The sequence below is a fragment of the Acipenser ruthenus genome, chromosome 17 (genome assembly GCF_902713425.1).
Source record: "Acipenser ruthenus chromosome 17, fAciRut3.2 maternal haplotype, whole genome shotgun sequence".
Classification (NCBI taxonomy): Eukaryota; Metazoa; Chordata; class Actinopteri; order Acipenseriformes; family Acipenseridae; genus Acipenser; species Acipenser ruthenus.
The window spans coordinates 23,743,283-23,758,170 of NC_081205.1; the positions used below are offsets into that span (position 1 = coordinate 23,743,283).

Sequence of the window (14,888 nt, forward strand, 5' to 3'; positions counted from 1 at the left end):
AAAAAAACACATTTACAAGAACTGAAAAGTTTATACATACATGGCATACCATACTGCATAAAATGCAATGTTGAAGCATGAATGCTTGGAGTCTTGAACTAAATTCAATGAGTTCCTGGCAGTCCCTTGGTTAATAAAAATAAGTTACAGCCTTCTGTGTGCTGTTTTAAAATATATATAGAGAGATAAATATATATTTAGAGAGATAAATACATAAATATTTTACAGTACTGTCTGTAACTGTGCAAGAGTTGGCTACAAACGTAAATGAAATGGAAAAATAAGTGAAAACAAAAAACCTGTGACGTGGGAGATGAGATGGCAGTGTTCTCTGCTGGGACTGGTAGGATAGGGATCACAGGGATTACAGGAACAGAGGGAGGAGCAGCATCTGTCTGCTAAACAATAGCACCGGGTCAGAGTTCAGGACATACAAATACACCGAAACAGACAAGAACAGCAACAGAAAATAAGGAAATCAACAGCAGCAACACTGAGGTGTTCATCATGCAAATTGCAGGGAAAAGCATAGAAAATGCATATATGTCTGGAATTGGTGTGTCTGTGTGTATGTTCCAAAATTGACTTAATGGATTTAACTGGAATAATAAAAAAGGACTTGCATTGAATGTTTGGTGTTTGGGTATTATTAAAGCTAAAATCAGTCATACACTACTTGTCACCACAGTTAAATTACACTTAAATAGGAGTATGACATCTTTCTGTCAGACTTCTGCCCTTCACACTAAAGGAAGATGCATCAAACAAGTATGTCATGATGACCTACTGTCAAATCTGTGATAGAAAGTGAGTGTTCTCGCATGTGGACCAGTGGCTCACCAGTCAACATGAAAGTAGCATTATATAGTATGCGAGTTTGGAATAACAGGTCTCCCACCCAAGCAACACCAGCCAACATTCAGGCACCCGTCTCAAGCAACCAATCACAGGGGACATTTCCTGCAATTTTCTCCCAAGGTGAATAGTTCAATCAGTTTTGATTTGAGCAATAATTGCTTACAAATATCGAATCGACTAGGTGCAGTGTTTCATTGGCTTTATAAATAGATATTCAATTGACACAAATTTGTTTAATTAGCATGCATTCTTCAACACCATTCCAGGTATGCCGTATAAAACTGTGAATGATTTTTTTAGCTTATTTTTATGCCATATTTAAATTGTATAGAATTATTTATTTTATATATTTTTTTTAAAATGTAGTTAGTTAGGGAGAAACTTTGCTTTACTCTGTATTTAAACAATTGAAATGGACTATAGGTACAGAACTCTGGATATTGAAATGTACTCTAACTGTACTGTCAGAATGGTTTTGGTGCTACTGTAGCTGACTGGAGAATATAAAGCAAGCTCAACAATAATGATACAGTAATAGCAGCAACAATAAACCTATAAAAAGCATTTTCAGGAACTAATTTCCTGACAGCCCTCAAATCTGTTTTACAGACGAGTTTAGAAAAAAGGTAAACCATCTGTGGGTTATGTAAACATTACAGAAATGAGCACACTCTTCCAAAGGGCTCTGTCAACCATCTAAATAGAAATCTAATCATGTATTCTTTCTTTTCTTCCCATCAGCTTATGAATGCGCCTGCTGGTGTACTCTGTACAAGCTGCCAGTGGCGTTGCTGCAAGGTATCCATCTGATTTTCAAATCACAAGCGTGAGGAGCTTCTCAAGTCAGAAACTAGGGCTTATCTTCCACTGCAGTAGTCTAATGCTTGAGAACCTTGAGGAACAGACAAGTACTGCATGCTATTCCCGTGCAAAAGATCCAAGAACATCTTGGAACCATTGTATTTTGAAAAAGGCACAGCCTATGCACATCAGCAAACAGATGACAGAGGAAAAGGGGAGCAGATGGTCCCCCACCCCCAGGGAATGTAAATTTGCTCAATGGTTGAGTAGAATAAAATCAGGCTTTTATTTTCTTATTTATTTAATTAAAAAATAAATGGTAAATGAAGTCATGCCTAAAAAAAATATCTAAAGGATTATGATAATCGTTTTAGTTTAAAAGCAAGAAAATCAAAAGGACAAAGAGAGATGTTTTTGCCAGCATCTCCCTGATGCCAAACTGAGGGAGTATTAGGAGACATTATAAACCTACAGCCCAAGGGAGCACTGCATATCATGCTGTTCCTCCTCTAAACCATTCAGCTTCTTGTATACCACAGTCAGAATCGTTGCCAATCCACATCTCACATAAAACCTCCAGATACACTGTCGTCTTAGACTAGGACTGACAATACTCATATCCGAAATAAAAGGTCACATTATTTCTTCCCAGTTCTTGTCCATAACATATACATTGCAAATTCAAGACCAAAAAGTGTGCTTGCAAAAACAAGATTCACGCATAAATAAATAAATACATAAATAGTCCTAGCGAGAAATGGTATGGTATGTATCAAACCATACTTCAGCATTGAACTACTATCTGTAGAGGATCAGCATTCCATTGTGTAATGTTTTTATAACAATGACATGCTATATCGCAAAGTCTGTCGACAGGTGAACTTCTAAACAATTTGTATTGAATATTTATTCCCATTTACACACACACATTATATATTATATATATATATATATATATATATATATATATATATATATATATATATATATATATATATATATATATATATATATATATATAATTAGGCTTCCACACCAGAATGGCTGGGAAGCCTATTGTTATTGTTCTGATTTTTCGTCGTCATCTTATTATTATTTTTCCATCAACTTCAAACTGCTCCTGTTCGCACGCGGTGTAACCAATCAAAATGAAACTTAGTTGGTATCATCCTGTGTAGATTACAGTTCAGATGAAACTGCACTCCTGCGTCAACCAAGACGACGGCCTGACGCATTGTTTGGAAAAACCTTTCAAAATCTACTTCTTGGGAAACGGTGAACTGATTGATCTCAAACTTTGCATATGTCATCAGCAACCAAACCTGCTTCAAGTTTGCAAAGCAGAAGTTGCTGCAACAAATTTTACTATCAAAATGGCTGCCATAAATTTTACCGAAACACACCCCTAACAGCACACTGCGTTTATTTGAAAGTCGCTTGACCAACACACTCCAAATTTGGTAGGCATTGTCCCGGTGAGAATGGAATACAAATATGTCAAACTGTTTACTTGACTAACTCCAAATTTCACAAGCATCATCCCTGTAACTGTATCAATACAGCTCACTCTTAAAAGAAGGGTGTTGACCTGAACAAAAATGGCCGTCTGACGCATTTCTATTTTTTTTTTTTTAAGAAACATTTTGAAATCATCTTTGGAACCAGTGAAGTGATTGATCTGACACTTGGCATATATCATCAGCAACCAAACCTGCTTCAACTTTGCGAAGCAGAAGTTGCTGCGATATATTTTACTATCAAACTGGCTGCCACCAAATTCGTCAAAACGTGCAACAAACAAGAAACTGCTTCTGCTCGAAAACCACTTAACCAACTAACCCAACTTGGTACTCATCATCCCAGTGACAACAGAATTCAAATATGGCAAAATGATGTTGTTTTGTTAAACAAGATGGCTGCCGGACCTACATTTTCAAATTAATTTAAAACTGCTTCAGTTTAAAAAACCATTTACTTGATTAACTCCAAACCTGAAAACCATCGTGCCTGTGGCAGTACAATTAACTTTTTCAAAAATGGTGTTTGCGCGTGAACCAAGATGGCCGCCTGATGCATTTTTTGGAAAAAACTTTCAAAATCGTCTTGGACAGCTGGTGAAGTTACCGATTTCAAACTGGTCAAATATAACCCGCTTCTTCCAGTAATTGCTTAAGTGTTTAGTACTGGTACTGGGGCTTGGGAGCTGTAAAACTGCCTGGCAGTTCTAGTTTTTAAATTGTATCTAGGAGAATGTCTTTAAATGCCTTTATAAATTCCAGTTTTTTCAATACATTTTTCAAAACACCCATGTCAGAGATTACACACAACCTTAGGACGGCAGATTCCATGTAAAACTGACAGATCCATCCATATGCATATTGATCAGGCCGCCATTAGGAAGTCACGGGTGCACTTCAACAATTTAGACTTTCAGTCAACACAGCCTTCCCTACTATAAAAAGCCTTCATTATTAATCTTACACAAAACACCACATCTAGGAGTAAAAGACAAGGCAACATTTCAAAATAGGATTATACCCCTTCACACAAATATCCAAGTTTCAGAGTGTTCTTGTTTAGGTTTACACCAGACTCTCAAACAACAGCTGTGAAAGAGTGGAAAGAACCAGAGAATTACAATCCTAAAATGAGCAGCAAATCAATGGCATTGATTTGAGGCCTTCAGGCTTTTAGCTTAAACCTTTTAAGTATTAATGTTTAGATGACAGCATTAGAAAACACACACAGAGGAGTACAATTATGTTGAATAGAAACAAGCAATAGCTTTTCTAGTCCATGACATGTATCACACTAAACAAGACTGATTTTGACACACGTTAAATTGGTCACTGCTGCGCCACAAGAATTCTGCAATCACTACTGCCATTATTATACAAGCCTGAAACAAAGTTACAGCCAAGAATATATATTTCCTTAGAAATGACCGCACATCCAGATGATCGTTTCATAAGCTACCCAATCAGAAGAAATGACTTGCTTAATTCTAATACCGGTCAGTCAGCTCACTCTCAGAAACATAGGCTATTCAAGCTATATCCACAGCTTTCTGCCACCAAGGATAAGTACTTTACAGTAGCTGTCCTATCTGGCTTAACACATCCAGAACTGCACTTCACTGCCCCGACCCCAATCCCATGCATGTTTTTTATTGCATAACTCCGATTTCTTTACAATTCTCATTATTCTTGTTTTCACTGATCCGCATCAGTTGGACAACCATGCACATGTTATTACAGTAAAAATAATGATTTTTACCACGCATATGGGTGTACCAAATGCTAAGGTTTTTTCTTGAGTCCTGGACAAGTTCTGTAAACAGAAACGTACCTTATCAAAAGAAAGGGTGGACCACGAACTGTCCGAGCACCAGCCGCTAGTTGCTTTAACTTTGGCAGTACTTTTCGTGGGGCTCTTTTTAACACTGTCCCGCAGGTTTGTGAACTTCCCTCGGTTTTTGGAAGAGGACACAGGCAAGGTGGAGGAGCTGTAGTACCTATGTGTGCTCAGAGGCTGATGATGGTTTTGCTGTTGCTGTTGCTGCTTCTGCTGCTGCTGTGGTAATAGTTGGGACTGTGGCTGTGGATACTGTAGCCTTGGATGCATCCTAGGTTTATTGAAAAAACTGACCGTACCCCCCATCCCATCGCAACCTTCTGGAGCACCACAGCAGTATTCATGGTTGGGATAGTAAGTGGTCATTGTGAAATACAATGACAAAAAGCCACAGAGAGGTGCCCAAAAAGTGCTCAGGCAAAAAAGGACAAAATTGTAGTTTGTGATCCTAGATGTGAACTGTTTCTGCAGCTGTACCGGTAGGAAAAATAACTGAATCCAATTCTATCCTCTTGCTCTAGCTCTGGTTAAAGCGTTCTATCTCTCTCTCTCTCTCTCTCTCTCTCTCTCTCTCTCTCTCTCTCTCATTAATGAGCTCCAATAGGCACAGCACATAGTCATTTTCCAGGCATGAATAATCAATGCACTGCACTGATTCCACTGTGGGCAGCAACGATCCATGTTTAATGTTTATTTTGTTGTTTTATTTATTTTGGGTTTTTTACACAAACAACAAACCGCAGCAAAGCACAAAAAATGGAATCTGCTCAACAATACAAAACAGGACACCCTTATACAAACAGTTTGGATTAAAAAAATAAATACATGTAGAAACACCTGCAATATGTGGTACACACTTGTGTGTGAATCTTTGGTCTCGAGCCAATTAGGTATCCCAGACTGCACAAATCACAAGGAACAGGTTTAAAAGTGAGCAGACATTCTGCACACCTCAGTTTAAAAGAATGACAGTTGGTAATCATTGAGGAGTGGTCAGACACTGTTGAATCAAGGCTTAAAACAAGTTGGTTCTTCTGAGAGCCGTGAAGCACAGCTTGATATTTGCATTGTACTGATCTTAAATTTCTGACCGATGCCGACATTGACTTTAAAAACATCACCCTTTTTCTGTAGCCTTTACTTCAAAGAATAAAGAAGAAAAATAAATTCAAAAGATTTCATCATTAAGTGCCTTTTTTTTTTATCAGCCTACAAATACGTGCACACACTCACTTCTTTGTGATATGTGAAACCCGATTGTCCTTTAATAATGTACAGTAGGCTTAACTTCAGAAAGTAAATATTTACCAGGAGTCTTGAGCAGGACCAAGCTACAAATTCCATTGACCGTGATTTATGTATCCTACAAAGTAAATAATGGACTAACAAAAAGCTATTCAGGTTGTGGCCGAGCCACAATTTCATTCATTGTCAAATATTAATTAAAAATAATAAAACAAAACAAAAAAAAACAAAACAATGAATTTAATAAACTTTTGTATTATTATTATTATTATTATTTATATATTTCATGCTTCTCATATCTCTCAATCTAAATATCTTTCAAACTAAATATCATGTCTTCATTTAACTAGACCAGATGGAAATGCACATCTCGCACAATATCTTAATTTGACTGAAACACTTCCCCACTCCCCTGGTTTCTGGGTCAAGAGCCATATTCAGTGACCCCCCCCCCCCCCCACCCCTTGATCAGATTCATTTCATAGCTGTGCTTTCTCCTCCAAAGGTAATAAATAAGAAATAGTGTTATACTAGAGAAAGCTGCGGTCGGAGATTGCATGCGCTTTCTATCTCTCTGCTCCTAGTCAGCTGGTCTGCGAGGCTGAGCGACAGATAGGAACTGACAGGGACCTCTCTAATCACCGTGGTGCTGCCACAGCTCATCTGTGACTGTGCGGCAATGTAATCATAGGCTGCACAACACCCAGCGTTGACGCAATATTCAAACACTGCACACAGGGGAAAAGGCTACCCAAAACAGTTACACAGGAAACATGCATTTTGCCTGCTCCCAATAATTATATGAAGTGTCAAAAAGTGATTTTAATTTTTTTTTTTTTTTTTTTTTTTTTTAAATCACAGAGTAATCTATCCTGTGCTTCCCCGGTGAGGGGCATGAGTGTGTTCACTGAAGCCTAGGATGGCTTATATGGATCTTTGAAACAGACCAATCAGCTTGTGCCCAACACCTGAACAGTGTTCATGTTAATTATACAGCCACCAAGGAATCTGTATTAAACATGTTCGCTTATGGAAAGCATTGATTGTTTTGAAAAATGAAATTAAAAAAAGCCAATATAGGAATTTGGTATGAAAAAGAATATTAAGGGCTGTGTTCCTCGGACAGATCTCTGCAATGATGGCCGTGCTCCATTTCATTTTGAACATCTTTGCAGCAACTAAACATGTTCAAACCTGCTCTTCTCCAGAACTGTCTCCACTGTGTTTCTAAATGATTTATTGGTGTTCAGAAGTATGTGAATAACATACATATGCTCCATCACAGCTGTAAATACAAAAAGATAGAGCTATCAATAGTGAAGAAGTACAGTTCTTCACTGTGACCAACATCCACAGTTTGTACATGTCAAAAAGTGGAATGTGTGTGTCTACTTAACAGCCAGCTACATCCACATACAACAACACCACCACCTGGACATGAGAAATCATCTTCTTAACAATACTTTCCCTTAAAACTGTCTTAAGCTACAAAACTCATTACTGCAACAGGAGAATGCACCTGCCATCAATTCAAGGTAATTCATTTTTATTAAGAGGCTAACCACAAGGAATGCTATCGCAGACAGCACATTGGAGTATTAATATTATCCCAGCACAGTGTTACCTTACAAACTTTTAACTAAAAGTCCCCAGGAACTCACGCTAAATAATCCGCTGAGATAAGCAAAGGATTTTTTTTTAACAAGTCAGAGCAAACAGTTATACACTGAGAGGCAGTGTTGGTGTGCTGCTTCTTAAGGTAACTGTCTAAATACCATCCCTCTTTAACTATTTCCACCAACTTTATTAGGACTGATCAATAAACATAAATAAAACATATGCTCAATCTTATGTTGTCGTATGCTCCAATTCTCATCATTCACACACTTGCTATCTTGTGCACATGCAATATGTTCAGATGCCCACAGTACCATACTACCATGAAGGGCTTGGGATTCGTCGCTTAACAGCATCAATTATAGGGAAATCTGCAGGACAGTCTAAACTATACAGTACTACTGTAGGATCATAAGCATTTAAAGCTGTCCTTGCTGCTTGCATTTAGTACTGCTACAGTGGTTCCAACACATTACAGAGTTATTATCAAGTCAACTGGCTTTGTTTGTGTAGCTGATGAGGGTAAAATGTGGCAGGTGAAGGTACCAAGTGATGGGAATCATCATTATATCACTATCGTGTGCCCCCCTGTACAGCTATAGTATAGCTGGCAACAGTCCCGGAGCCCTCTGTGCCCACTACAGTCTATTTCTACACGCCCAGCCCCACTATCGCACACCTTGGTGCCAGCCTAGAACTGGTTTTGAAAACTAGGCCAGCCAGGCCCTGAGCAGACTCAGACAGAACCTGCCTGTTGACGTTCATGTTGTTCAATTAGTAAAAGTTTCAACAGCAGGGGAAATACAGCTTACAGCTGTGTGGTAAGTAGCACACATTTTTTGTAAAAGGCTTATGCGAAACAAAAAAAAAATCATAATATCTGACTAAAGAGAGCTAGAATAAAATCATTTTCAACACTAGGTACAAAGAGATACAGTATAGCCCATGTCACATTTTTGATTGACGGTTCCTGCATTACACCTTGCCTGAGTGCAAAACGTGATGGATTAGAACACTCCATTAAAGAAGCAAATAAAGAAATGTGAAATAAAGGTTGTCATCTTGACAGAAAATGAAGCGCTTCTTAATCTGACATTTTCTACCAAGTACTGAGAGTCCAACCACATTCTTAACACCAACTGAAAGCACAATGTTCTGACTCTAGCATGAGAAGTGCAGTCAGTGTATTATTTTCCCTAAGCATTGTACAGAAGCTCGACACCAAAAACAGAACAATCAAAGGCTTATTGGGTTATCTACAGTATAGGGGTTTCACAAAACTGTGTCTGTTAGCACCTGATAAAGGTTCAGCCACGAATAAGCACAGATTTATTTTTATGTTATCTAATGCCATTAGGGTACTATATTGCTGTTATGATTGTCTGCTGTAATTTGAGGAAGCTGGCTTTGGAGAATCTAAAGTCTTAAAAGACATTTATAAACCAATTGCAAAATACATTACATACTCATTTCTCATTTCCCTAGTTTCAGTCGAATTGCTCCCTAACGGGTCAGCTTGCTTGAATGTAAAATATAAATTCTTAGAAATAAGGAATAATGCAAAACCCAGCTGTACAGTATATGAGAAAGACTATAATCCCTTCTAGAGGCATTTTTGTAATATAATAATACTGGTTTATCAACATCTACTGAACCCTATAATGGAATTAGTTTTACTGGAGTTGAGTTTTTGGTGCATTTCATTTGTTCCGAACACCTTTGCTGCCATCTACAGGTTGCCCCTGTGGGTAAGATATTGATTATTTCTTTCCTATGAAAGAATAAAAAAAAACAAAAAACAAAAACAAACATATAGCCTTCCAAGCCTCAGCAAATAAGGTGTCTGTACAAGTATTCTGAATTAGTAGGTCACTGTCTGTGACCCACGTTTATAGTATGTGGAATACTGACTTCTTGTAAACACAAGTATGTGTGGTGTTTCATCATGTTTGTGCAAGCTTTCTAGAAGATATATTAGCCCAACCGAATCAGAGGCCACAGCTCACACACAAGGAGGTTACCTAGGTTGCCATGACCTAGATTGATAACCTCAAGAACTTGAGAAAACTAATATGAACTGGGTGTGTGGTTAATGAAAAAATATGAATAATGGACACTCGGTGAAGCAGCCGGCAAATGCAGCTTCTACCAAAACACAGGTCCTGTATGAAACAGGAAACACACATAACGTTCATCAACTGAAAATAGTCATTATCACATAATTACTGCAGTCTTGTATTCCGCAAAGGGAATTGTTATTTTCAAAAGTACAGTATGCTAGTTTGCAAAGCTTTACATCTCTATTTAATGACTCCTTTGTGCACAGTTGTATGAATAATGAGTTTCTCCAGAGATCTTGAAAGCACAATTAGTTGCTAGTTCAATTTTTACAAGAGAGGCATTCGCTCTGGAAACTGAAAAACAGATCCAACCACTCGTTGGCGTGATGAGAATTCATCAGATTTCTGCTCAGGTAAGGTGTAAATATTTTAAGATGGCTTCTTTTCCTTCCAACAAAAGGCGTCAGGTTTGTGTTAAAGTAGGCAAGTTGGGGGTTCACTTATTCTACGGAGTAAAATGTACCCTTTGGTCTACTTAGGCCAGCAGAAATGTATTTCAAAGATGTGAATATGTTTGCACATAGAAATCTAATGACACTTTTCTTCATGGTCACATGCTTTCTCCCCTCTTGAAAGCTGCTTGCCCCTATTTCACTCCCCTATGTGGTAGCCTGCAGCAGTGGGAGGTTATGAATGACACCTTCAAGTTCTGTTATCAGGAACATAACCATGAGCAAAAAATGAATTCTAAAAGCATTTGAAAACACCACCACACCTTTTGAAAGAAAAAAAATGGTCATAGAGTAGTGGTAGTGGTAGACTTATTACAACTGGAAGTAAAGTCGTACTGTGATATTTGAAGAAGGAGTTAACAAATATAATAATGTACAGAAAACACCTTTGCGACATGTATACAATATTTAGACTGATGTGGTGGATTTGGGAGTCTCATACTGCAATTGCCAAGTAAACATTGTAAACTGGGCTGGTTAACAGGAAGAATGACAGGAATACAGCACCCTATTTCAAAGGGTCCTTTGAAGTTAGTGATTCCATTATGGCTACAGAGAAGACATGCTGGGGAAGGCTTTACAATTCTAGTGTTGGTAGACTATACAGTATATGTCCTTGTAAAATGGAAAGGAAGAGCAAGGATGTGTGTATTTATTCATTACCAACTTCTCAAAGCGTTCCCAGGACACACAAATCTTCGGTTGAAGCAGGAACATTAACACCTTGCAAGAAGTCATAATAAAATATATACATTGTAGCTACTGTAAATAGTACTGAACTTATCAGTCTTCTTTTAATACTACACAGTAGAATTACGATATAGCTGTACTGAAAACTGCAAACAATTTGGGCTGTTGCTGTTCTCACAACATAACGGATATTTCATTATTCCGATTAAATATGAAACCCTTCCTGTACTGTACTATAGGAGAATACCCCCAATGAACTTAATGGTCAAGCTTACTATCCCGAGAATGATGTAAAGCTATACTCTAGCACTATGGCCAAAATAGAGCACTTAATCTCCTCTGACCTTGGGGTAGCGCAGTAAGTTACAAGTTATAAAACACATTATCCATGTTTCTCAAGAGTCCACAAGGATAATGAGAAGCAAACTGATGTATTTATTCATAAAATGCACTGAACATATGATCACCTTTCCATGCGCACCTCAGCCCTAAATGAGGTGCATTCATTTTCCTGTTCATATGGATGAAATCCTGCAGATAAAACCTCTAAATCATGTGACTAAACTGCCCCAGCTGACTACATCCATGGCAACCCCATAGCAACATCAGAAGATGCATTAAGAGACCACTTCCCATGGCAACTCAAGGTTACTTGTATATTATGGGAGCAAACAGTCTCAAGGCAATTACAACTAGCAAAACATCAAAGCAGTAGTCTGTGGTATTAACAATCAAAGGCCTACATAAAGAGCTTCATTTGTTTAATTTTTGTTTGTATGCTACTTGGCCCAGATATTGAATGCCCAGGTTGTAAGGCCCACCACCTACACTATTTTGGTGAAAATACACTTGAGATTTTTAACTGGAATTAATTATTTAAAAAAAAAAAGAACCAATTAAATTATACATTTGTATTATAGGCTGCTTTCAAAACATATGATTTCAAAGCATACTTAACAAGTATCTCCATATACAGTACTGTACAATTGTGTTTATAATTACAATTATAAAAATGTAAATGTATGAATAAACAAACAACAATTATTTTCTGGTAAGAATCGCTGAAGGAGTTAAATGGACCTATCCATGTTTCTAGATCATAAATCTCATTGCCATAAGGTTGAGGTGAAGCTCATTGAAGCCTGTAAGGAGCCAGGTTGAGTGAAGCCTCGACTGAAGTATAAGGAGACCCAAAGCTTTCAGTGTGGTCTTTGTACAATAATGATATTCAGTAAGTCAGAAAATCGTTTCTCTATCACTGCAGACACCTTAAAAACGAAATTTCAAAAGTTAGGATAAGCTCCCCCACCTGAGACCTCCGGATATTCTTTTTCAAAATTAATTTTTAGGACTTAGGAAAGCAAACAGCTTTTATGCAGAAACTGACTGAGGCCCAGCACAGATAGTCCAAACCAAAACATCAATTAGATGGTGATATTGCTTCAGTGGTGAGCTGTTTAAGCAGTGTTCTGAGGATGGGAGAGTCAGCCCTGACCTTCATTTACTGACCTGTTTCTTACAAAATGCTGAAGATCCCAGTGTGCCTTCAACAAGAAAAAAAACCAAACCATTTGGAAACTGAGCACTGTCTTTAAAAGGAAAGTGCAAAACTTTTTTTACTTTATTTTCCTAGAGCACTTTTAAACTTGTATATCTCTGCATATGCCCTAAATTATTTATCCTAAATTAACATGTTTGGTTACATTGAGTTTGTTCTTCTAGTACAGAACTACCATATAAATACAATACATTTAGGAGGGTTTTATATAGCTTTACATATCGTGTAACAGAGACAAAACCGACCCAGGGAACTACAGACCAAGAAGCCTGACTTATATTCTATGGAAACTTATGGAAACTACAATAAGATCCAAAATGGAAACTTACCTATACGGTAAGTATCCTGGGAGACAGTCAGCATGGTTTTAGGAAAGGGAGATTGTCTCTAACTAACCTGCTTGATTTTTTTGAGGATGCAACATCGACAATGGATAATTGCAAAGCATATGACATGGTTTATTTAGATTTCCAGAAAGCTTTTGACAAAGTCCCGCATAAAAGGTTCATTCTCAAACTGAACGCAGTAGGGATTCAAGGAAATGCATGGACATGGATTAGGGAGTGGTTAACATGTAGAAAACAGAAAGTACTAATTACAGGAGAAACCTCAAAATGGAGTGAGGTAACCAGTGGAGTACCACAAGGATCAGTATTAGGTCCTCTGCTCTTCCTAATCTACATTAATGACTTAGATACTGGTACAGTAAGCAAACTTGTTAAACTTAAAAAAGACACAAAAATAGGAGGAGTGGCAAACACCACTGCAGCAGCAAGGTCATTCAAAATGATCTAGACAACATTCAGAACAGGGCAGACACATGGCAAATTAGATTTAATATAGAAAAGTGTAAGGTACAGCACGCAGGCAATAAAAATGACCATTATAAATACCATATGGGAGACACTGAAATTGAAGAAGGAATCTATGAAAAAGACCTAGGAGTTTATGTTGACTCAGAAATGTCTTCATCTAGACAATGTGGGGAAGCTATAAAAAAGGCCAACAAAATGCTTGGATATATAGTGAAAAGTGTTGAATTTAAATCAAGGAAAGCAATGTTAAAACTTTACAATACATTAGCAAGACCTCATCTAGAATATTGTGTTCAGTTCTGGTCACCTCGCTACAAAAAGGATATTGCTGCTCTAGAAAGAGTGCAAAGAAGAGCAACCAGAATTATTCCAGATTTAAAAGGCATGTAATTTGTACAGCTTACACTTTGTGTGTATTTTGTAAGTGTTGATAACTTGCATACAGCACCATTACTGGTAGGATGATTAAAAAAAAAAAAAAAAAAGTGGTATGAGCACAAGTTGAAAACAATTTGTTTGGGCAAAGCCCGAAATAAAAATTTAAAAAACTTATTTGTCTTTGCCACTGCTTCTCGGGCAGAGTCCAAATCACTCCCTTTGTTCTTTAATTCTTGTTCTGAGTGACAGGCAGACCTTTGGAAGAAGGAATTAACACGAGAAACCCCATTGACACGTGTGAAGTACCATCGGCAACAGCCAGATAGGAATCGAGATATATCTAAACAACATTACCCGCAACATCGGAAAAAAAATTAACATGAGAAACACCACTGACACTATACGCGTATAAAAAAGGACAGTATTATTAATAACGTAATAACAGCCAATAATAATAATAATAATGAGTTGTTGTATTGAACAGTCCATTCAGAGAGATTGATGCAGTTACTGGGTGGAACAAGAATGATTAGCTGATTCACGGTTGACAGTGTTTATGAAAAGCAGTTGGAGAGTGTACTCAGCGGACTGACAGAGTGTAAAGTTAAGTACGCAATTACCTAGATTTTAATAAATTACTCATGGCTCCTGAGTGGTGCACCTGGTAAAAGGCACTTGGCGTGGAGTGCAGGATGTGCCCTACAGCCTGGAGGTTGCCGGTTCGAGTCCAGGCTATTCCACTGCTGACCGTGGATGGGAGTTCCCAGGGGGCGGCGCACAATTGGCCAAGCGGTGGGGGGGAGCTGCGTGGTACTCCGATGCTGTAGCTCTGAGGTGGCTGCAGAGTGAAAAGAAGCGGACGGCTGACGGAACACGTTTTGGAGGACTCGTGTGTCCATCTTCATCTCTCCCGAGTCAGCGCGGGGGTGGCAGCAGTGAGCCGGGTTGAAATAAACAATCATTGGGATTATCAAATTGGGGCAAATATAAGAAAAATAAT

The 14,888-nt window shown here is 38.0% G+C and overlaps 1 protein-coding gene across 30 annotated transcripts in view; it reads right to left on the minus strand.

The window, feature by feature from the left end:
- The window catches only part of LOC117423772 (disks large homolog 1), a 172,399-nt gene that overhangs the window by 59,788 nt on the left and 97,723 nt on the right, over positions 1-14,888 (minus strand). For 16 of the 30 annotated variants that reach the window (XM_058990154.1, XM_058990152.1, XM_058990170.1 and 13 more), the window contains one exon: positions 300-398. The exons of 12 other annotated variants lie outside the window; for them this stretch is intronic. In XM_058990154.1, the coding sequence (XP_058846137.1) occupies positions 300-398 (99 nt within the window). Of the gene's footprint in view, positions 1-299; positions 399-5,007; positions 5,474-14,888 lie in introns of those variants that run through there. 2 more of the 30 variants (XM_058990155.1, XM_058990179.1) reach the window with 2 other exon arrangements.